At 35.6% G+C, this 25,137-nt stretch overlaps 1 protein-coding gene across 1 annotated transcript in view; it reads right to left on the bottom strand.

The window, feature by feature from the left end:
- per3 (period circadian clock 3) overlaps positions 1–25,137 on the bottom strand; it is a gene marked incomplete at its 3' end in the record, with an annotated part of 76,442 nt that overhangs the window by 37,344 nt on the left and 13,961 nt on the right. The window contains 13 exon segments of the mRNA NM_131584.3: positions 214–341; positions 2,192–2,330; positions 3,867–3,975; positions 4,053–4,181; positions 5,565–5,673; positions 7,987–8,143; positions 9,798–9,904; positions 10,842–10,920; positions 11,922–12,061; positions 12,154–12,205; positions 15,171–15,372; positions 20,629–20,747; positions 23,244–23,401. Of these exon segments, the coding sequence (NP_571659.3) occupies positions 214–341; positions 2,192–2,330; positions 3,867–3,975; positions 4,053–4,181; positions 5,565–5,673; positions 7,987–8,143; positions 9,798–9,904; positions 10,842–10,920; positions 11,922–12,061; positions 12,154–12,205; positions 15,171–15,372; positions 20,629–20,747; positions 23,244–23,401 (1,628 nt within the window).

Raw genomic sequence — 25,137 nt, 5'->3', positions numbered from 1 at the left:
TCACAGTGTTACTGTACAAAAGCACTATAATATTAATAACAATAATAATAATACCTTACATTTATATAGCACTTTTCTCGACACAAAGCGTTTTACACATTTTTTTATTTATTTATTTATTTTTGTGGGCTGGGGTGGGGGGTATTGAGTTAATAAAAATCAACATATGCAGATATTTCAGGAGGAGACAGATAGAGCTGGAAGGGCTCGTACCGTCAGTGTTTTCATGTGCAGCCGCTGTAGGTTTGTCTTCTTCTGAGGTGGAGGACGAGGAAGATGTAGTGATGGACAAAGATTCACACTTTCTTTTAAGAGCCGATGTAGCACAGCTTTCTAGATATCTAGAGGGAAAAAAAGGATGAAATCAGATATTAAACGACAAACTCTAGATAAATGAAAATAAATCACTTACATTTGAGGCACTGGAATTACATGGAAGTTCAATTGGAGTGTTTAATACATTTTTTCTAACATTTTTTATATGATGAAATTAATCTGCTGGATTATATTTTACTATTCCATTTTTTTATATATAATATTTAATATGTATAGATTATAAGAGATTATTTTAGAAATATTATAAATATAGCAAATATTACATTGTAAAAACATCTTGCTGCTGTAACTTTTTTCATTGAGTTAAATACATTTTTCTAGTTATCTCAACTTACATTAATTAAACGGACTAAAAAAATGAAGTTAAACTGTATAATTAGACATATCTTCATGATCTTAAGTTGAACCCTGATTCACTTATTAAAATTAAATTACATTTACATTTAGTAATTTGGCAGATGCTTTTGACCTAAATGACTTACAATTAAGGAGTAAAATAAAAATAAAAAAACATTTGTTTAAACAAGCTTTCATGACTTGTTCTTCATATAATATTTTACACTATACATATTTTTTAATATAAGAATTAATTTCATAATAGAATAAAAAAATTCTAGGTTTTATATATTAAATAACCTGGTTAACTTATAAACAAATAAATAAAGAAGTTAAATAAAAGAATATAAAAGTAAAATAAATAATTAAAATTAAATTAATTATAAATTAAATTCTGTTAAATGATTAAGATCTTGATGTGATTTTGGAATCAGATCTGAGTTTCAATAGTCATGGTAAATCAGCATACCCTCATCTCAAAAACATTGCGAGAGTTATATGCTTTGTTTCCAGAGGAACTTGTTCATGCTTTTATCAGCAGCAGGGTGGATTACTGTAACGGCCTCCTCATGGGTCTTCCCAAAAAAACAGTCAGACAGTTACAGCTCCTCCAGATCGCTGTGGCCAGGATTCTGACCAGAACCAGAAAATCAGAGCACATCACACCTGTCCTCAGGTCTCTACACTGGCTCCCAGTTACATTCAGAATAGATTTTAAAGTATTATTACTGGTCTATAAAACACTAAATGGCCTAGGACCTTAATACATTACAGATATGCTCACTGAATGCAAACCCAACAGATCACTCAGATCTTTAAGGTCATATAAACTAGAAATTCCAAGAGTTAAGTCAAAGCAGGGTGAATTGCTTTCAGCTACTAACAGCGCCCCTCACTGCAGGAATCAGCTTCCAGAAATTATCAGATGTGCTCCATCACTAGACACGTTCAAATCAAGACTGAAAACACATCTGTTTAGCTGTGCTTTACTGAATGAGCACTGTGCTGCATCCGACAGATGGCACTATTGTGTCTTTCTTCTCTTTTACGTTTTTTTATAACCTGCTTTAACACATTTTAAACTGTTTTTAATTATTTTTTTTATTGTTTTTTTATTTTCTTATACTTGTATTTTTTATTCTTGTTTATGTAAAGCACTTTGAATTGCCACTGTGTAAGAAATGTGCTATATAAGTAAACTTTCCTTGCCTTAAGATGCAAAAAAAAGTGCAAATATGGAAAATTAGCATTTTTCTCAGCTTTGTAAATTTAATGGCGAGTTATATCTCTTTAAAGACCGTAAAAAGACCTTATTTTTGCTATAAAAGTGAAAATTACTGAACCTACACACAGGACCCTGATAAAAATGGTCATTTTTGAAGAAAATTTCCGACGGCACTTAGAGGTTTTTGCATCCGAATAATTTTTTTCCTGGACATTTAAAATGTTTACATAAAAAATACCAGTGTAGTAGTATATATTGTTGGATAATCTGAGTGTGTGTGTGTGTGTGTCTGACCTGATGATGCTGTCCACACAGTTGATCTGCTGGTAAGAGGGAATGTGTGGTTGTTTCCGGGCCTTTTGCAGAGACTGTTTCAGATGATCCCGAATCCCCAAATCGTGACTGGAGCTCGCATGAACACCTGCACCTGCAACTAAAGCACATGACAACAAATCAAACACAAATACACAATTAGGAACTCACCAGGGTCTAGTTTATATCCATAAAAGCAAGACAATGCAGATGAATAGGAAAAAAAAAGCTAAACTTCCCCTAACTGATCAATAACAATGCGAATTGGAAAATATTTTACAGAAAAAAAATCTAAAATGATATGTTTAATATGCTAACGAGGCATTATTTAATTGAATGTACCCTAATTTACATACATTTCACACAATAATACACAATAGTGTTGTCACCATACTGGAATTTGATACCAATCGGTACTGAAATTTTAATAACGTTTATTTCCTGCTAACATTTGAGTGCTGTTGTACACGTTCGTGAACACAGCTGATTAGCATTGTGTTCACATGCTCAACAGAAATGACTGTGATTGGCTGTGAAGGTCATCAGTTCACCGAACTCGCCACTGTTTACGGAGTGTAACACAGATGCAGGGATACTGGAGCGTTTCAAAGCCATGAAGACCAGCTGGTCTGTTTACAAGCTGACATACAAGGGATCTGGTGATGAATCAGAGCATCACGGCTTTGAAACGCTCCAGTGGCCCTGTATTTGTAGTTACACTCAGTGAACAGTAGTGAGTTCGGTGAACTGATGACCTTCATAGGCAATCACAGTCTTTCTTTTGAGCAAGTAAACACAATGATAATCAGCTGTGTTTAAGAACGTGCTCAACAGCGCTCAAAATGTTTGCGAAAAATTTACGTTGTTAAAATTTCAGTACCGATTGGTTCCCAAGTCCAGTATTAGGACTAAAGCTGTAGATCTTTGCCCGAACCAGACGGGACCCGGTGAGACCCGACGGAGTTTTAGACGGGGTCGAGCCGGGTTTGTGCAGTAAATTAACAGTCATGTGATGCATTTTGATTAGTGCGAGAAAGTAATCAAATCGTTTGTTACAACATCAAAACCTATCCCAGCAAAGGTGACACAAATTATGACAGAGAAGTCACTCATTCATTCATTTTCGGCTTACTCCTTTTATTAATCTGGGGTCACCACAGGGGAATGAACCGCCAACTTATCCAGCATGTTTTGACCGAGCGGCAACCCCCCGCTCTCCCTCGGGAAGCCAAGGTTAACCCTCTGGGGTCGAAGACCGCGTATACGCGTTTTGACCTGTAGTGTCGTCAAACTGCTGAAATGAACTTAAATTACACTTTCAGTTTTGATCATACAGATAAGATCAATACATCAATCGAATCTGTTATGTGTCTACTTTTTGTTGTGCTTTTGCAAAATAAGGAAAACAAACAGTGTAGGCAATCTGTCTTTTCTCTCTCCGCGATCTGCTTTTAGAAGCGCGTCAATAAAATGCGCTGAAACTCCGCTAAAACTAAACGCGCAGAGATGAGATGTGTATCTCTAGAAAGCTTGAAGTGTCTACTTTTAAATGCAGCTTGGGAAGCCAAGGTTAAAGTGCAAGTAAAAGTTAAGTAATGTTAAAATTAAGTTAAAAGCTTCTAACTGATGCTCAGTCTAAACCAGATGTAACACAGACCTGCAGTTGCTGGTCCAAGAGCTGTGAGTTTTTTCCGCGACTCCAGATACGCCTGTTGGCCCCAGTTCTTCACTTTATTAACATCAGCACAAAACTGCTGCAGAGTCATCTAGAAGACAGATGATCCATCATGAGCTCCAGTGAACACAACATTCAGAATTTTTTCATTGCATTTTAATCGCATACTGTCTCTCTGTGCGAATCCTCCCAGAGGTTTCCGTTACTGTCGCTGGACGAAGCCACGCTGATGTAGTGCTCGTGAGAGCCGTTACTGCCCAGACTGCCATAACCACTGGATCCATTATTATGAACAGGCTGAGAGAGAGAGATACAGATGATCAAAACACAAACCAGCAGCGTTACTTTGGTGTCATTTATACTATTGTGTTTACTCATATTTTGAATTACCTTTAATTTGTTTTTATCTTCAGTCTTGAGTCAATTTTTAAATTATCATTTGAAATCTAGTTAATTTTATTTTCAGCATTTTGTTTAATGTGTTTGTGCTTCCTTTATTTTGCTTTTGTTTAGATTTCTTTTTATCACAAATTTTATTATGTAACTGTTATTTAACAACTGAAGACAGCAGTAATAAAGATAATAATAAACAAAGACACTTCACTTCACTGTTTCCCTATAGTGTTTTCATTTTATAATCAATTCAGCTGACCTCCGGGGTCTGGCTTTTAGCTTATCTTAGCATAGATCATTGAATTGGATTAGACCATTAGCATCTTGCCCAAAAAATTCCCCAAACAGCTCCTATAAGTTTCTTATTTAAAGCTTTACTCGTCTGTAGTTACATTATGTATTAAGAACAGTGTAAAATAAAAACTTGCCATTATCTTCGCCCTTGATATGTCTATCAACCATACTTTTCTTTCAGAAGTAATGATTAAGAAACTGCTGCCATACAATGATTGAGTGATATTACACAGTACGCTAATGGTCTAATCTGATTTAATAACCTATGCTAAGCTAAGCTAAAAGTGCTCACGGTAGACCCAGAGACCGGTTGAATGGCTTCAAAAATGATAGAACTCAACTTTTTAACACTAGGAGAGCTGTAAAATGAGTCTATTTTCAAGAAAGTAGTGTGTTTCTTAAAATTATACTTTAAAAAAAAAAATAGTCAACAGACTATTAATAATATTGCATGTTACTGTTTTTATGATCCAGTGATGAGGAACCCAAACTTTTATAGAGCCATATTTGGGGACAATGCTAGGCCTGTCACGATAAAGATTTTTTGTTGTGCCATCTATTGTTGTGATAAGCGATACTATAGTCATTCTGAGATACTGAGACCATTTTATGCCACTGATTAGAGAATAATTATACAACAGTACAACGCAAAGAAATGCATAAACACTTTAAAGGGACTAAAGCTCTTCATTCCTAAGGTTATTCAAATTCTGTAATTTGATGTCAAAATTGAATTTAATGTCCTATTATATATTTATACTTTTAATTTAATGTCCAATTATTAATTTTGACATCATCGAGGTAAAATGTAAATGTCCTTGTAAAATTTCTTTACTGTTTATTGTGAATTTGTAAATATATATTGCAACAACTAAAATTATTGAGGTCAATTATTGCACCGTAAGTCGATATATTGATTATTGTGACAGACCTAAACAAAACCCTATAAAATGTCCTCTTGTCTGTGTGTCTTATGATTAAGTGATCTTTCACCTGCAGGAACAGCTTGTGGATCATGGCTTGCAGCTCTTTAACATCTTCACACATGACTGGCTGATCGGCTTTACTCCGTGCAGCGAAAACATCCTCATTTAGAGGGCCACTAAAGAAAAGACATGTCAAAAATGTTTCAGTGCAAAATGTGACTGTGCTCTAGCACATGAATCTAAATAAATTGGCAACTATTAATTAAAAAGATGATTTTTGTTTAAAATACAGGTGACAATATAAAATAATATTTCATTTCAATATATATATATATATATATATATATATATATATATATATATATATATATATATATATATATATATATATATATATATATATATAAATAAATAAATAAATATATATATATACATACACACACATACACACACACACATGTTTTTAAATCTCAGTTTGAATAAATGATTTAATAATTCCCTCAAAAAGACCTCATGCTTTATTACTGGATGAATCAGCATTCATGAAGAATCACTTGAATCAATTGTTCAGCAACAAACACTGTTTTAATGGTTGCTTGTTGTCAACTATCGAATGTGTGCTATATGATTCAGGATAAACTGGAAATTGTAACTTTGAGTAAAATACAGATCACAAATTGTTTACAGAACTTTTTTAAATCCCAGTTTGAATAAACTTCAATAACTCACTCAAAAATACGTCATGTCTAATTACTGGATGAATCAGCATTCGTGAGTGAAGAATATCTTGAATCAATTGTTCAGCAATAAACACCGTTTTAATGGTTGCTTGCTGTCAACTTCCGAATGTGTGACATAGCTACATGATTCTGGATAAGTTGGGAATCATAATTTAGCTTAAAATAGAGAGATCATAAATTAATTCCAGAACATTTTTTAAATCACAGGTTGAATAAATGATTAAACAATTCACTCAAAAAGACGTCATGTTTCATAACTAGATGATTCAGTATTCGTGAAGATTCTCTTGAATCAAGACAAACTTCAATGGTGGCTTCTTGTCAACTATTAGTGTAAGTGTGATTGCTAAAACCTACAAATTTGATTCTGATCACAACAACAGACATCAGTGTTCATAAACCAATTATAAGCCATCCAAGCACTTCTGTTAAAGTTTGAATTTGCTAAATAAATAATACTGATTAAAAAGTTTAAATATTTAATATGTCTCATAATTATACATGACGACTACTCTCTGGAGCATAACACAGATCTGGAATGACCATCAAAGAAGAGGTCTGCAAAGAAGACACCCAACCATATTTCTGCGGCGCAGGAATAAAATTGCGAATAAAGCGCAGGAGCGGACTGTAACTGGTTTAATTTTGGACGGGAGCGGCGGTCTAACAATATCGCTTCCGACCCCAGAGCATGCGTATGTATGTGTGCAAATGACACAGCGTGATGCTGCGATTAGCTTATTTGGTGCAGTGTGTGCGCGCGCAAATGAAAGGTGTGTGTGTGTGTGTAAGCGCGAATGAGAGAGAAAGCTTTGTGCTGTGTGTGTGTGTGTGGTGATGCCTATGTGTGTGTGTCACTTGCTTGGTGCTTAAGGCTGATTTATACTTCTGCGTCAAACACCGGCGTATGCTACGGCGCTGACGCATAGCCCGTCGCCATCACTGACGTGCACCTCTCAAAAAATGTAACTAAACGTCGCAACAACGCGTAGCGCAAGCTCTGTGATTAGTCGGCTTGGTAGCGCTGACGAGTCGGGGCGGGACCGAGAGCTGCACGAATGGCGCGAACCCAATGTAGCGATTGTTTACAAGTGTGGAGTCCCGTGAAGGAGCTGCGGATGGAAAGTTTTGTTTTGTGTTTACCTCATAGTTAAAGTTGTTGCACGTCCGCCTGTTCCTGCCTCAAAATAAGCGAGTTTGAGCCACTTGTACATCCAGGAAGTGTTCAGGAAACGCAAAAAAGCAGCGAAGAAACTCGACACAGAGGAACATTTACACCTCACTGCCATCTAGCGTTTCGGAAGTGTTAATGCAGACCAACAGAGACAGCGCGCAGAAGTATAAATGCACAGCTAAGCGCATTGCCTGCGCCGTGGGTTACGCCGGTCACTTGACGCAGAAGTATAAATCAGGCTTTATGTGTGTGTGTGTTTATACAGACAGCTGTCTGGACTCAGTATAGCTGGGTGGTTACCGGTTTTGTTCTCCCTACTGCTCGTTAGTGGGAATGTGCGCGACGGGTAGAAAACGGGGCAGGTCGGACAGCATGACAACAAATGCTGAATATAAGTGAAAGCGGTCGGGTTCGGGCTAAAACCTGGCGGGAGCGGGATTCAAAATGAAGTCCCGTGCAGATCTCTACATCAAAGCCTTATTAAACACACACAAATCTTGACTATTTAGAATAAAGTTGGTATTTGTGTTTGAATGGAGACTGTGATTCACAAACATTCATGAGTCTGCACTTACGTGCGAACTTTGTGCCTGCCGATGATGAAGGCCACCTTTCGGCTCCATGGGTTGATGAAGCTGGACCAGCTGGAGTCCAGGGTGACGTAATCTCCGTTCTGACAGCGGAAGCGGATGGGCGAATGCTCAAACGGAGGCTGACCCGCGTACTTCACAACTGACAACATGACAAAAAAATACAAGTGTTCAGTAAAGGAATTTAAACTCACACTCTAAAGCCATCTAAGATATCGATAACTTTTTCTTATATGGATATTAAGGGGCCATTCACATATCACATCTTTTGGAGTTGCTGTGGTAGGAGAAGCCACTAGGTTTTTTTTTCTTGTATAATAAATTATAACCAATTTGGAAGATGAAGATGAAATGCAATACATGACTTTTGGAGAGGGGAGACAATGCTCAAGACATTTCTGGAGGTAATAATAATAATAATAATAATAATAATAATAATAATACTGAACCACTGTGACCTGCTTTGGCTGAGGAATTTTAAAATGATCAAAACAACATTTCAGATATTTCACAATGTAGATGGCCTGCTAGTTTGTCCATTAATGCCATCCTATTGTGTCCCAGTTCAGAAATGAAAGTGGACTGCTATCGTGCTGTCAAAAGTAACTTTAAAATTAAATGTATTCTGTAAATTTGTTTCCATTGCAAATTTTTATGCTAATTTCCAATGTAGTTTATGCAAATTGGATTTTAAAAAATCCTATTCAGCTGTACGGCGCTTTTGTTTTTGGTGTATTTGCATAATTTATGTGGATCTTGGTGTTTCCATTAAGTGTTTTTAATGCTAGTGTGGAAGGTGCTCGTAAAAAAATAGTTAAATGGAAAAATCCATGCAGGGTCCTTAGAGCAGGGTTTCCCAACTGTGTTCCTGAAGGCACATCAACAGTACACATTTTCAACCTCTTCCTAATCAAACACCTAAATCAACTCCTCAAAACAAGTTAATGGGTTAGATGAGGAAGACATTCAAATATGTACTGTTGGTGTGCCTCCAGGAACAGTATTGGGAAACACTGCCTTAGAGAGAGCAGCTAATAGTTGCTCAGCAATAAAATTGCCAATGGAGCTACTGAGTGCGCTTAAATTTTTAGAGAAAGTGGCGTGCTTCGCAGTTTCCATGCTATTATATGCCATATGACATGAACAGCCACTGAAGAAGCCTTTTAGCTGAAACGGTTAACAGAAAAAATATTTCTAAAGATGCTGTTGACTTTAAATTTTCACCAGACGTTGGTAACAACCAAATAAAATCCATATATGCAAAAAAAACTATATTAATTAGCTTACAAATCAAGTTATGTTTAATAAAATAAAATGATGCAAGAAAAAAGTACTGAACACATGAGGAAAGGGGCGTGTACTAAGCCAGGGAAAGCCCAGACAGCAGCTGAAATCTCTCAGTAGTTCTTCAGCAACCCTCCTTGTGTCATTTCATTGTTATTACACATAACTCATTTTCAGATTATTTTGTTTTGTTATATTTTTATGTCTGTATTGTTTGGGCTTTTACCGAAATTTGGTTCAATTCCATGCTCCTTCAGAATATTAGTCCCCCCAAACCACCCACCCACCAAAAAAATAAAGATGTGTTTAATATATTTTCCCCCCTTTCTATACATGACATTTCAGTACAATTTATGAATAGAAAAAAAAGTTGTTTTTAATGAATATTTAGAATCAGCTTTTACTTTTATATTCACTGATTTCATTTAAATTCCGGTCAGTCATGTTAGGTTTCATTTATTTTTGACTTGAGTTTTCACTGATAAAGATGTGAAATGGAGAAATGGATGTACTTTTGCGGTGCATGGCCAGCATGAGCAGCCGGTCGTCTGGATGCAGGCAGGTCAGGACTGAGGTACCGATCAGGTCTTGAGGGAGGTAGCCGAGCAAAGGCACCGCACTGCAGACAGTTCAAACCATTTGGTAATTTGTATGAATGACTTTTAAAGCAAAAAATAAATAAATTAATTAAAAATCTAGGACAAAAAACAACAACAACAAAACACCAACTGAATAAACTCCATTTAATTTTTGTGTGGTTATATAAAAAGTGACACTGCAACTTGCCATCAGTGCAAAATAAGCAGCATTACAAAACATGCCACAATAAGCAGCAGCCTATTGAAAATGATTTATTAATATGAACTGTAGTAGACATTTAAAAAGCTGGAGTCTGTTCTTTGTACCTTGAATAAATGATCTAAGATGATTTGGCAGATCCTGGATCTGTTCCTCTTGATAACTGACCTCTGGCTAATTTGGTTTTTAAAACAAGTTTGTAATCAGATTAAAATATCTGGATGAACTGATCTGAGATCACTGCGTGTGTTGTGAAGGACAGATCTATCGATCTTTGAAATCATGATCAGCAATGCAACGATTGGCTGACGGCACAGCAGCGTAATGACATCATCTGATTAATATTCAATTATCCATGTGAGCTAAATGACATCAAATTCGCAGTAAACAGTTTGTTAAATATGATACGCAATAACTTTACACCTTGTTGTGGGCTAGAGGCTTTACCCTTTCATGTGTCAAGAGCAATTTATTTAGTTTTACAGTTAGAGCGGATTTCCTTATTATAGTAACCATAGTAATATTATAGTAGCTCTGGGATCAGTTTTGACGAACGAACAATCCTGGATCGTGTCAAATTGTCGATATCCAAATCCAGCTAACTGAGTAATCCACCTACGAAGAACAGACTACTGAAGTTTTCTTACAGCTAATGACCCAAATAAACAAAAAAAGGTTAAATAATTAACTTCAAGCTACTTATTTATAAAATTTTTGAAATATAAATAAAACCTATTTGATAAAAAAAAAAAGCTTACCGGTCATCCACTTCTAAAAAGACGCATCCTGGTGAATGAGTCGTGCTGAATATGCGCTTGTCCATAGGAATGCGAGGAGCTGGAGACAAAAACAAACAAACAAACAAACAAACAAACAAACAAACAAAAAAATGATATTAATGATATTCTGAATAGACAGACAAGAGTAAGGACATTTGACCTAAACATTAAACTAATGGCAACCGGCACTTTAAGAATGAAAAGAAAAAAAAAACATACACATTTGAACTAAACATTGAACTAATGGCTACCGGCACTTTAAGAATGAAAAAACAAACACAAAAAAAAAAAAATACAAGCAACACAAAATGAATACCCATGGCCTCTAACAATACACAAAGGAGTTATGAAGTGAACAATCAGTAATGTATTATTACACCGTTATTACATTTGTTTGTCATATTTTCTGGCACAAACGAAGCAGTGGAATTTGTTGTGCAATTTATATATAGTTTGTAAACAATATGTTAAATTAGCTTACACTTTTAGCATTTCAGTTTTCATTTGAATTTTAGTGAGTTGTGTTCGGTTTTATTTACAGTTTATTTTCCCAAATTCTGTTTAACGGATAGCAGATTTTTTTCAAAACATTTCTAGACATAATAGTTTTAATATCTCTAATAGCTGTTTATTTTATCTTTGCCATGATGACAGTACATATTATTTGAGTATATTATTATTTTAGATAATTGTCAAGACACTTCTATACAGCTTAAAGTGACATTTAAAGGCTTAACTAGGTTAATAGTTAGGGTAATTAGGCAAGTTATTGTATAACGATGGTTTGTTCTGTAGACAATTGAACAAAAAATACTGCATGAGGGGGCTAATATTATTGACATTAAAATAGTTTAATTCTAGCCAAAATAAAACAAATAAGACTTTCTCCAGAAGAAAAAATATTATAGGAAATACTGTGAAAAATTCCTTGCCCTGGTAAACATCATTCGGGAAATATTTGAAAGAAAAATTTACAAGAGGGCGAATAATTGTGACTATAACTTTATAAGTAAACATTTGTACTGCACATTAAATTATCCAACACTACATGTTGTATACCCTCATATCCTGAGATGATGCGTTCGGCGAGGGCCAGACAACACGGTTCCTCCTCTCCACTGGAACCCTGAACCTTCAGCAGGTACGGAGTGATCCGGAACGGACTATAGCGCATGTCTCCATCCCGGTCCTTCCCTCCTCTGAATGCACACATATAATATCAAGACATTAAATGAGTAAAGTCTAATTCAAAAGTACACATGAAGCAGAAATGCAGTGGTAAATAACTGACCTGATTCGACAGAAGAAGGATTTGACCTGCGCACATTCAAACAGAACCGCCGCTACAGAGAGAAGAAGAGATCTTTGTGAAACTTCAGAACAATGAATGGAGTCTTAAAGGCTCTATTCTGCTTTAATGAAAATGAGCTGTCATGTATTGTGTACTTTAGATGGTTTTGAATGTAAAAGGTGTGCAAATTTTGATAGATCAAAGTGTGGTAATTGCTGTTACGCTACTGCATTTATACATGCATGATATTATGTAATATTTAATGTATAAATATCGAGGATGGTGTTTTTAATAATATCACAGAAACCAAATTTCAAAACTGTAATTAGGTTTTATATACAGGGTTCTCACTGGAATACAAATATCCCTGACTTTTCCATAATTTTTAACAACTTAATAGCTGAATTTCCATGACCAGCTTATGTAAAGCTGGATTTATACTTTCGCCTGGCGCTGTATCGCGCACCTCTGCTGACTGCGCACGCACCTCACGAAACGGACAAGGCTTTTATACTTGAGTTCACCATTGTGATATTCTTTAAAATGTAGGGTGGTCAAATAAAACTGACTGTAAAATCAGACGGATAAACAGAGAAGTAAAATGTGTCCGGAACTACGTCATATCATCAATATCATTTAAGATTTTTCAACTAATTATTTTTATTGTTTTTCTAAATTATTTTATTGATTTTAAGGATTTTTTTTAACCATTCAAGATTTTTTTGAATCAATTTTTGATGCATCACTTGCTTTTGTTTATATCTCGAACAGTTCTACCTATTATAATTTATTCAAATATTACTGAAAAGAGAACATGAGTTGCTCTACAAATATATTTTTATTAAGGCAAGAATAAAAGCAAAAAAAGTACAACTTACTAAAAAATACAGATTTTTTTTAGATTTAGCTCGCTCAATTCACACATTAGTGCCAGGCTAGTTTCTGTCCTCTACTTAAGCTAAAAAGGCAATAGTGGTCCCACATGCCTGACCATTATCACCAATGAAGCTTAGAAAAACAGGCATCAGTATTTTGTAAACCGAAAGGTTCAAATATTCCTTTCTAGTTATTAAAGACATAATTTGTTCCTTAATTATAGTTTTGTAACTATTAAACTGTTTTAAATGATAAATTAAACACATAAGTGGAAAACCTATGACTGGTGGAAAAAAATATTTCAGTAATTGTGTAGCTGAAGCTCCACTTTTGCCATGGCCTCTTTTGGCTTTAACAAGCTTAACCCTCAGGTTTATCCAAACCTTTTGACAAAAACTTTCCTCCTTTCACACTGCTGTTGCAATTTCTAGCCAATAGTTATTGGTCATCTGGTTATCTCTATGATCACGGATCATAAAGATGTCTGTACAGTCGTACTGTTTCAGACAAAATCTCTTCAAAGTGATTCATATTCAACTCAAATCAGTTGCAGCGCCGCGCACTGTTCGCTCCAGTCTCAAAAAAAAAATCATGCGCTCCGCAAGCCGAAATCATGTCGCGCGCAACCAAAGTAAACCTCCGCAAACTCCGTGATGACGTCACATTTGCTGCAAGCACTCAAGCAAACTAGCGGACGTGTCGAGTATGAACCAGGTTTTAGACAGACCAGGGGCTCTATTTTGATGGTCCATGCGCAGAGCGCAAAACGCAGGGCGCAAATGCTTTCAGGGCGTGTCAGGACGCATTTTTGCTAATTTACGGACGGGAAAATCTGCTTTGCGCCGTGGCACATGGTCTAAAAGGGTTGAGTTTTTTTTCTTAATGAGTTATAGATGTGTTTTGAGAATAAACCAATTAGAGTCTCATCTCCTATTCCCTTTAAGAGCCAGCTGCGTCACGCCAAGAGCGCATTCGCTATTTACAGGACGCAAAGTAAGTCTAAGTGGAAAAAATGAGCATTTCACTAGTAAACAGTTACCAGTTAACAGTTTTTTACAGAAAACTGTTAAACAGAGCATCTACTGCGTGAGAATGAGAGATAATGGATCTACTTTCACTTTCGCTCTTGGATAGGGAAACCTTTACGCACAGACATCAATTAGCCTATAAATAATTAATTGCGTTTCTTAAGAGCAAATATTCGTTTCAAAACTATTTCTAAATTCAGTTCTAATTTCCAGCAAACGAATAAATGAACAATAATAACCAAGTGTGGTCAAAAACCTGAGTTATATCCTAAAACACATGCTGTGCCCCATATGGTCTAAAACCTGACAGGTGGGCAAATCTAAGCTTGTTTTTAATAAAACAAATATAAATATGGATATAATAAATAATACTGCTAATAATAATAACATTATACAAAAGCTAATTGTTATGAATGATCTGAAAAAGCCTCCCGAGATGAAGAAGACATAAAAGCAGTGGTTTTTCATATTTATGTAGGCTGGAAAATAATATGTTTTGTAATATTTTAATCCTTTATATTTATATTCTATATCTATTCTTATTATTTCCTATATATATCCTTAATATTGAAATTTTTTCATATGTAAAGATATTTGCCTATTGCTCTCTTGTGCGTATTAAGCAGTGCGTAAGCGAGGCGCAACTCTGCTCTGGAGCTTAGACCGGGTTTGTTTTGGTCTAATGAAAAATATATTTTAGTTTTTTTAGCAACGTGTCAGCAGTCCGCCTCAGAACGCCTTCCTTTTTAGACCAGAACGCCTATGGGCGCACATATGAGCGCAAATGCATTTGCTATTTAAACAGCGTAGCGCAACGCCTCAAAACGACTCTTGCGCCAAGCTGAAACTAGCAAACAAGTATTGCGCCTCGTCTTGCGCCACATTGCGCCGGGTGTATGATAGGGCCCCAGATATTTAAACCAGCTCTTTCAGACCTAATGAAAAAGAGCTGATGCTGAAGTGCCTATTATGAGAAAACAAAGGTGATATTTTTGACCTTGAACAGATGTGAACCCATTATAACGACAAGAAGACCTCTAGAACAACATTGGATACTCTTAATAGTTTAATTTTGATTTAATTTGGAGTATAACTTGTTCTAGAGAGACTCACCGCTGTCTGTGCCCAAGTTCCAGGATGGCAGTCGTGGCTGTGCGGTATGAGAGTAAAACACATTGACGTCCTGATGGTACAGCATCTCCACAAACTTGGCCGATTCCAGGAACTTCCTCTTGCAGTGGAGCACACTGGAGGCTTGCTCAGACGCATAAACCACTTTCCCCGAGGCCAGAGAGAAAACTACCACAAAAGAGTCCTGAGGAAACCAGAGAGCTTGTGAACTCCTTGATGCACACATAACAGGAAGACAAACAGAGTCACTTTCTTTATTACCACACCCAGTAACCAGCTGATAAATCACATTACCAATTGAAGGACCTGTAGTCTCGTACCGTACCATGTTTTTGGAGTATCTGTTCAGTGGGGCACAGTGTTTTTGAAGTGTGTATCCTGTAGTTTACCGTGTTTTTGTATGGTAGGGTACAGTGTTTTAACTGTGTCCTATGCAGTTTGCAGGTTTTTAAGCGTATACTGTGTTTTTAAGCTATATGTTAAAGCTTACTGTAGTTTTCAGCATGTATGTTGAAGTTTACAGCATTTTTCAGCATGTATCCTGTGGTTTACTGTATATTTCAGCATGTGCTCTGACTTGAACCATGTTTTGAGAGTATGATGTAGTGTACAGTGTTTTTAAGTATGTATCCTGAATTCACTGTATGTTTGAGCCTGTATCCTGCAGTTTACTGTATTTTTGACCGTGTATCCTGAAATTACTGAATTTGAGCACGTATGCTGTATTTTTAAGCATGTGCCCTGAAGTTTACTGTATTTGAGCATGTATCCTGAAGTTTACCGTATTTTTGTGCAAGCATCTTGCAGTTAACTGTATTTTTGAGCATGTACCAGTGGTATACTGTTTTACTGAGCATGTATGCTGAAGTTTTATGCATTTTTTTAAATGTACCAGAGATTTACTGTATTTTTGAGCATGTATCCTGACGTTTACTGCATTTTTGAGTATGTATCCTGCGGTTTACTGTATTTTTGAGCATATACCAGAGCTACACTGTATTTCTGAGCATGTATCCTGAAGTTTACTGTATTTTTGACCGTGTATCCTGAAATTACAGTATTTTTGAGCATGTATGCTGTAAACATGTGTCCTGAAGTTTTTGAGCATGTATCCTGAAGTTTACAATATTTGTGTGCATGTATCCTGAAGTTTACTGTATTTTTGAGTATGTATCCTGCGGTTTACTGTATTTTTGAGCATGTACCAGAGATATACTCTAGTTCTAAGCATGTATCCTGAAGTTTACTGTATTTTTTAACATGCACCACAGGTTTACTGTATTTTTAAGCATGTATCCTGACGTTTACTGTATTTTTGAGCATGTACCTGAGGTATACTTTATTTTTGAGCATGTATACTGAAGTTTACAGTATTTTTTAGCATGCATTCTAAAGTTTACTGTATTTTTGATTATGTATCCTGACGTTTACTGTATTTTGTATGTATATATATATATATATATATATATATATATATATATATATGTATATATATATATATATATATATATATATATATATATATATATGTATATGTATATATATATATATATATGTATGTATATATATATATATATATATATATATATATATATATATATATATATATATATATATATATATATATATATCCTGGTTTACTGTATTTTTTAGCACATATACTGTATTTTTGAGCATGCATACAGACCTTTTTTAGCATGCATCCTGTAGTATACTGTATTTTTGAGCATGTATAGTTTACTGTATTTTTTTTTACATATATTCCGATTCACTGTATTTTTGAGCACATATCCTGTAGTTTACAGTATTTTAGCACATATTCTTAAGTTTACAGTATTTATGAGCACATATTTTGAAGTTGACTGTATTTTTTAACAAATATTCTGGTTTACTGTGCTTTTGACTGCATAGCAGTCCCTTTATTATTCCGGGGTCGCCACAGTGGAACGAACCGCCAACTTATCCAGCAAGTTTTTACACAGCGGATGCCCTTCCAGTCGCAACCCATGTCTGGGAAACATTTACACACACACACACACACACACTACAGACAATTTAGCCAACCCAATTAACCTGTACCGCATGTCTTTGGACTGTGGGGGAAACCGGAGCACCCGGAGGAAACCCACGCGAACGCGGGGAGAACATGCAAACACCACACAGAAACGCTAACTGAGCCGAGGCTCGAACCAGCGACCCAGCAACCTTCTTTCTGTGAGGCGAACGTGCTACCCACTGCGTCGCCCAAGAGCTGTACTGTAGTCCATTATATTTTTGAGAATGTATCCTGTACGTTACTGTATTTTTGAGCATGTATTCTGTTTTTAAAGGTATAGTTTCCAGCACGTGTCCTGTATTTTGCGGTGTTTTGCTGTGTGTATGTTGACTTGTACCATGTTTTTTAAGTATGTCTTGTAGTGTAACATGTTTTTGACACTTTTGAGCATGTGTCCTATAGCTTACAGTGTGTTTGAGTGTATACTGTGTTTCTTCACGATATTTAATCAATAATTACTGAAAAAAAAAAAATATATATATATAATATATTTACATGACTATTTTAATTATACATTTTGTATCACTGTGTTTACAAGTGCTAAAAGCTGAAATTTGACACCGAAAATTGAAAAGTGGTTAAACAATCACAACTGACTATGCCATCTAACCAATAAGATTACAGTTTTTGACCGTATACTGTGTCTTTGAGCATGTATCCTATAGTTTACAATGTTTAAGTGCGTGCCCTGTAGTTTACTGTGCATTTATTGAGTGCATACTGTGTTTTGTGCATGTGTGCAGTTCAAATCAAATGAAATCCAATCACTTTTATTATCACATCACCAACAGCACTCGTGCTATGATGAGTGAAAAGCTGAGCTGCAGGCTCTAGACAGTGCAGAATACAAATGACACACTTTACAAGGCCAATACACATTTAAATACACTCAACACACAAATAGACAATTAATATGCGAGATACACACACAAGATAAAAGATAGTACATAATACAGATTCAACATATGCACACATATACATATCATTTGACTGTTCGATGTAGGCAGTACTGCTTTGTTAAAGCAAAAGTTCAGGTAAAGTGCAGTACATTCTACATTGTGGTGGTGTAAACGCAGTGAAGAGTATGGAAATAATCAGTTTGCTGTAAGTGTTCATAAGCCTGATTGTCAGGGGTAAAAAGCTGTCATGTGCAATAAAAAAAACATGTTTTTGAGCATAAGTCCTGTAGTTTACCTTGTTTTGAGTGTGTGTTTTGAATTGTACCTCATTTTGGAGCATGTGCAGTGGTGTACAATGTTTTTGAACATACAGTTGAAGTCAGGATTACAATAGTATTCAGCTTAAAGTGCCATTTAAAGGGTTAACTAGGTTAATTAGGCAAGTTAGGGTATAATGATTAGGGGTGTAACGATTTATCGTTGTAAGATTTATTGAGATGCAAAAATGTCACAATATGCATCGTGGCGTTATGACGATTTGATTACGATATGACGTCCGTTTTCTCTTATTAGTTGAGCTGTTTGCACGTGAGCTACGTTCCACCTGCTGTCGCACGTGAGTTCAGATTGCAGCAGCAGTAATGTTAGCAGACCAAGATGAGTGGAGTTGAAATAGAGGATAGCCCATCCTCTCAAAATCAGACGTCTGGCAACATTTCGGTTGTACAGTCATTGCTTTAGACTCGTCCGCTTTTTGACACGCATACTGGGTCAAACATCCTAAGTTATAAAGTCTTCACACATTTACATACTTTGCACAGCGACATGGATACCTCCTAATGCTGTTAAAAGAGTCACATACTGTATTTATAAGGTACAATTCACCCTAAAATATCATTCTGTCTTCATATAATGATGTATTGGCGGCCGCAAAATCACACATGATGTGAGCTGACCGTGAGCTGTTACTACAGAGGGCGGACTATGATAGACGCGCGCGTATGGCAAGCCGTTTTAGCATTTAAACCTTTGTTCTGACTATCCATAAATATATTTAGAGATATCTCTAATTATATTTTGACTAGTCATAATTATAATTCGACTAGTCAGAATGACAATTAGAGATATCTGAAATTACAATTGTAGTAGTACTAAATCAGATTGGAGATATCTGCAAATGTATTATGACAAGTCATATTCCTCCATTGACTTCCATTGAAAAATATTTGCAGATATCTCTAAATGAGTTGACTAGTCACAATTGTAATTAGAGATATCTCTAAATGAATTTAATTAAATATGAATTAAATATATTTATGGATAGTCAGAACAAAGGTTTAAATGCTAAAACGGCTTGCCATACGCGCGCGTCTGCTTTAGTGAACAGAACCTGCAGGTTGTGACTAACAGGTAGTAAAGTAGTACACAACATTCAGTTTGTGGAACAGAGTGATCGTTCAGGAGTCGCGTGGGAAGTATGAACAGCAGTGGAAATGAAACCGAAAGCGTGCACATTATTTAAATAATCATGTCGCATTTTAGAGTTATGATTACGACGAGCATGAACTCTTTTGAGTACAGAGGTACACAAAAATGCACATCAACATGATACACTTGATAGCGCCGACATCAGCGACCCCGAAGAAATAGTAAACCTGCCTAAACTGCTGAAAAGAGCCACGACTGTCCTGTGTAAGGAAAAGACGGCCACCCTGTCACTCATCATGCCCAACATGAAGACAGCCATCCATAAAAACCTTTCAGACATATACACATCAGTTCAGGATTATTTTATAGAACTGCTGATTACATGGAAATGTAGATTGCACACACAAAAAACGCAAGTGACCAAGCAAAGCCTTAAGCTCTTACTGTTAAATTCAATTGAATTGAATCATTTCAATAATATTTTATAAGAAGTTTTTAAATTGTTTTATTTTCCAGAGACAGTCCTGTTTAATTTATTTTCTTAAAGAAGGTTCAGTTTAACAAGTTGAAACAAAAGAAATACATAAAAAATAGTTTACTTGGTAATTAATTTTTTTTTTTAAATAAAATTATCATTTCAGTTTAATTTTCAAATTTTATTCCAAATATCGTGATACATATCGAATGGTGAACATTATATCGTGATACACATTGTATCGTGAGCTGAGTGTATCGTTACACCCCTAATAATGATGGTCTGTTCTATAGACAAACAAAAATTAACACAGCTTAAGCGGGCTAATAATAATGACCTTAAAATAATTTTGCTTTCATTCTAGCCGAAATAAAACAAGTAAGACTTTCTCCAGAAGAAACAATATTATAGGACATACTGCGAAAAATTCCTTCCCCTGTTAAACATCATTTGGGAAATACTGAAAAATTTCACAGGAGAGTGAATAATTCTGATGTCAACTGTATGTCCTGTAGAGTACTGTGTTTTAGTGAGTCTGTCCAGTAGCATGTGATATTTCTGAGGATGTGTCCTGTGGTTTACCGTGTTTTTAAGTGTGTGTTCAGAAGTGAATCCCTCCAGCTCCTCCAGTGTGCACACAGTGGCGTCCCGTCTCTCGTCCAGGCCGCTGCTCATCAGTAAGTTGTAGTACTCGCTGTTTGCTGCAGAGGGAGACAAAGGAGGCATCAAGTGAGAACTGCAGCACTGTTAATCAGCGTGTTTAGATTTAACAGCAGAGCAGGTGGTTAACAACAGAGCAATATCAGCTGTTACAACACCAGACTGAAGACCATTGGGAAATAGCACAGAGCATTACATCACATGCTGACTGCTGGCTTATATTTTCAGTCAATGCTAAAAGAAAATGGCTTGCAGTGCCATTGGTACTGTGCACGCACTGAAGTGGGTTCTACATTTAGTCATTTTGCAGACGCATTTTGTCTTAAGTGACTTACTACAGAGGAGGCATTCAGTGATTCAACAACAAGGGGCAATACACACAAGTGCTAATTATATAAAGGAAGTTAAATAGTGCTCAGAAATTGTGCTATAGGTAGGTTTTTTTATTTTTATTTTAAGAGTTCACACTTAGCTGGTGATTGATAATGAAGGGTGAGAGGAAAGTTTGAACTCAGGTTGGTCTTGAGAACTCCCCTACATATTTATGTCTGATAGCAAATTAGGAATTGCTATGTTGAAATATTTTGCTGACTAAGAGCATATCTATGATGGCAATTTGGTTTGCTCAGTTAACTTATGTCGAATGTCTTTGGATGGTGGAGGAAACCGGAAAACACGGGGGAAATGCAAACGAGCACGGGGAGAACATGTAAACTCCGCACAGAAATGTTCACTGGCCCGGTGAGGACTTGAACCAGTGACATTCTTAATGTGAGGCGACAGTGCTAGCCACTAGGAAAAGGGAGGAGTAGGGGTGGAAGGGGGGGGGGGGGGGGGGTCTTCAAGATGAAGATAACTGAGGTAAGAAACTCTGGTTATTTATAGTGAGTGAGGAATGCTCTGATTGGTGAATCATGTGTTAATGCAGGACCATCCTTGGTCAATCATAAGCTTGTGATCCTCTCAAAATTAGTTTATAAATAAAGAGTGTTTCTACAAGTGGTTTGTCAAGCCCACTCACCTGTGTGAGGCACACTTGATGAATCCACAATGTTTTTTTTTAGAGATATGGAGTGATAAGAAAGTGTCTGATGCAAATGTGTAAAACTGGTGTAAGTAAGTGCTGGTTAAAATGTCAGAGAGATGAAAGAATGTTTTTTCTACAGGTGGTTTGTCAAGCCCACTCACCTGGGTATTAATAAAACATTATTAATAAAATAAATGTAATAAAAAAACAGCGTGTGAACCTGCCGTAAAGAGCAAGAAAACAACAATTTTGTAACATAAATTTAACAAAAATGGCAGGAATATCCAAAAACAACAGATATTCAAAATTATGTAACAACAGATATATAATTTCTGATAATATAGAATGAGAAAGTTATGACTTTAGGTACAAGTGGTATGTTTTTGTGGCATAAATAAAATGACAGAAATAGTTTAACGTATTTTATAAGATTATTTTTAATTTAAAAAATGTAATGTATATTGCCGTATAACATCAGAAATTCTACTGTAATAATAATATATATATATATATATATATATATATATATATATATATATATATATATATATATATAAACTTTAATATTTTATTGTGTTTATTGTGTATTTTATATAAAATTTATAAAATAAAAGCTTTAAATTTTTAAGCTAAATAAATTACCCAAGAATAGGCAATACAAAATAATAAAACAAAGTAATTTAACTTGCGGTAATTTTCTGACTTTTTAAAATTTACTCCAACATTACTTTATTGAATTAATTAATTAATTTAATTTAACTCTGTAATTTTATCTCATACAATAAAAAATTAAATAAATAAATAAATAAATGAATAAACAAACAGGTTTTTGGTAATTGTTTCATCTATTAGCAAAACTTGATAAAAATCGCTTAAACATTCAATTCTGTTGCCATTATTGAGACTTAACCATTTTAACTAAAACATTTTAAAACACTTTTTTAAAAAAATATCCTAGTCAGTTTTTTTAAATGACCACGACCAAAAAAACAAAACAAAAAAAAAACAGCCTAAACGTAATGTTGACTCTTACTGACCTACAACAGATGTTTAAAGAATATTGAGAATGAAGCTATGAGGATACAGGAACGACACCTCAACCACATTTCAGCATGCCATGATTCCTTAATCAACTCAATGAGCTCAAGTGAAAACTTTCAGCATCTCAATCCAGTCTCCATACTAGAGCTGCATGTATAAACTCTGTATAAATACAGTAATTAAATGCAGTTCTCTAGCTCCTGGTCTACTATAGTTCAGACTCGACATTGAATATTTACAACATTGATGCTGAAACTATATCCCTACTTCATACTGTAAAACAGTGGCAGTGCAGCGCAGACACAGTAAACAGATTTAGCATGGATTCAGAGCCAGCGAGTGCTTTGGATCTGAACTGGGCCTCTGACGGACTCTTATATAATCACAGACGCTCGCATCTAAATGTGTGCAGCAGCTGCAGCTCGAGTGGCGTCATACTGTAAGTGTGTGTGCGTGTGTTTATGTTTACCTTGTACTTGTTTGACACAGTTGAGAGCGTAGTGCAGAGCCTCCACAGTGCTGGCTTTACTGCGGCTCCTCTTCTCAGACGGCAGACGCTTCTTCATCTCCTGCACCGTATGCATCATCTCTCTGTGTGTGTGCTCGCGCCCGGTCTCCGTCTGCTCACTGCAAACATACATACATACACACAGACACAAACACGTATAAAAACAGACACACACAGCACAGACACGCAAAAGACACAGACACAGACACACAAAACAGACACACGTGTGCACAGACAGACACAGACATACGCACACACACACAGACATGCACGCACAGATACACAGACAGACAGGCCCACAGACATACACGCGCACACACACACACAGGCACATACATAGACAGACAGACAGATAGATAGACAGATAGACGGATAGATAGATAGATAGATAGATGGATAGATGGATAGATGGATAGATGGATAGATGGATAGATGGATAGATAGATAGATAGATAGATAGATAGATGGATAGATGGATAGATAGATAGACAGACAGACAGACAGACAGACAGACAGACAGACAGACAGACAGACAGACAGACAGATAGATAGATAGATAGATAGATAGATAGATAGATAGATAGATAGATAGATAGATAGATAGATAGATAGACAGATAGACAGATAGAAAGACAGACATATGGATAAACAGACAGACAGACAGATAGACAGATAGATAGATAGATAGATAGATAGATAGATAGATAGATAGATAGATAGATAGATAGATAGATAGATAGATAGATAGATAGATAGATAGATAGATAGAGACAGATAGACAGATAGAAAGACAGACATACGGATAAACAGACAGACAGACAGACAGACAGACAGACAGACAGACAGATAGATAGATAGATAGATAGATAGATAGATAAACAGACAGACAGACAGATAGACAGACACACAGACAGACAGACAGACAGACAGACAGACAGACAGACAGATAGATAGATAGATAGATAGATAGATAGATAGATAGATAGATAGATAGATAGATAGATAGATAGATAGATAGATAGATAGATAGATAGATAGATAGATAGATAGATAGACGTATGGATAAACAGACAGACAGACAGATAGACAGACACACAGACAGATAGACAGACAGACAGACAGACAGACGTGCACACACACACATACAAAGAGACACACACAGGCACATGCACAGACAGACAGACAGACAGACAGACAGACAGAAAACACACACAGACACATACACACAGAATACCACACACACAAAAACAGACAGATTCATTCATTCGTCATTTCATGTATTACTTAAAAATAATCATGTTGAAGAGAAAACTCTGACATAAATCTAAATTATGGGATGCGATATTATCACTGAGATTATACTTTTGAGATCAAATGTTGACTGGAGTTGAGATTATGACACCTGCTCTATTATATTATCCATGTAATGGTTTCTAACCAATTATTCACAAATTATCTCATAATTCTGTCTAGACCAACATTTTGAATCATTTCATGATCATGACGATGTCAAACTTCAACGTCAGAATCTTTTTTATTTAATCTATTTTAACATAAAATTTAATTTTGAGATTTTCTCATTTCAATGTGACAATGTTGTAATAAAAACTTTAATCTCACAATAAACGACATTTTCCTCTAATACATCTTTACATTTTCTTTTTATTGGTTTTATTATATCTATTTATTGAACAATACTTCCCTTTGTATCTTATAAACCACAAATTGGCTTCTATAGTTTTAAAAACTTTAAGTGTGCTGATAATAATTAATAACTGAAGAGCCTTTTTAAACTAAATATTGTAAATTAATTAATAGTATTAACATCTAACCTCAAAATAAACTCATTTCTTTC

The sequence above is a fragment of the Danio rerio genome, chromosome 11, assembly GCF_052040795.2.
Source record: "Danio rerio strain M-AB ecotype USA chromosome 11, GRCz13ab, whole genome shotgun sequence".
NCBI lineage: Eukaryota > Metazoa > Chordata > Actinopteri > Cypriniformes > Danionidae > Danio > Danio rerio.
Note: the sequence above shows the minus strand (reverse complement) of the source record. Positions and strands in the feature narration are given on the sequence as shown.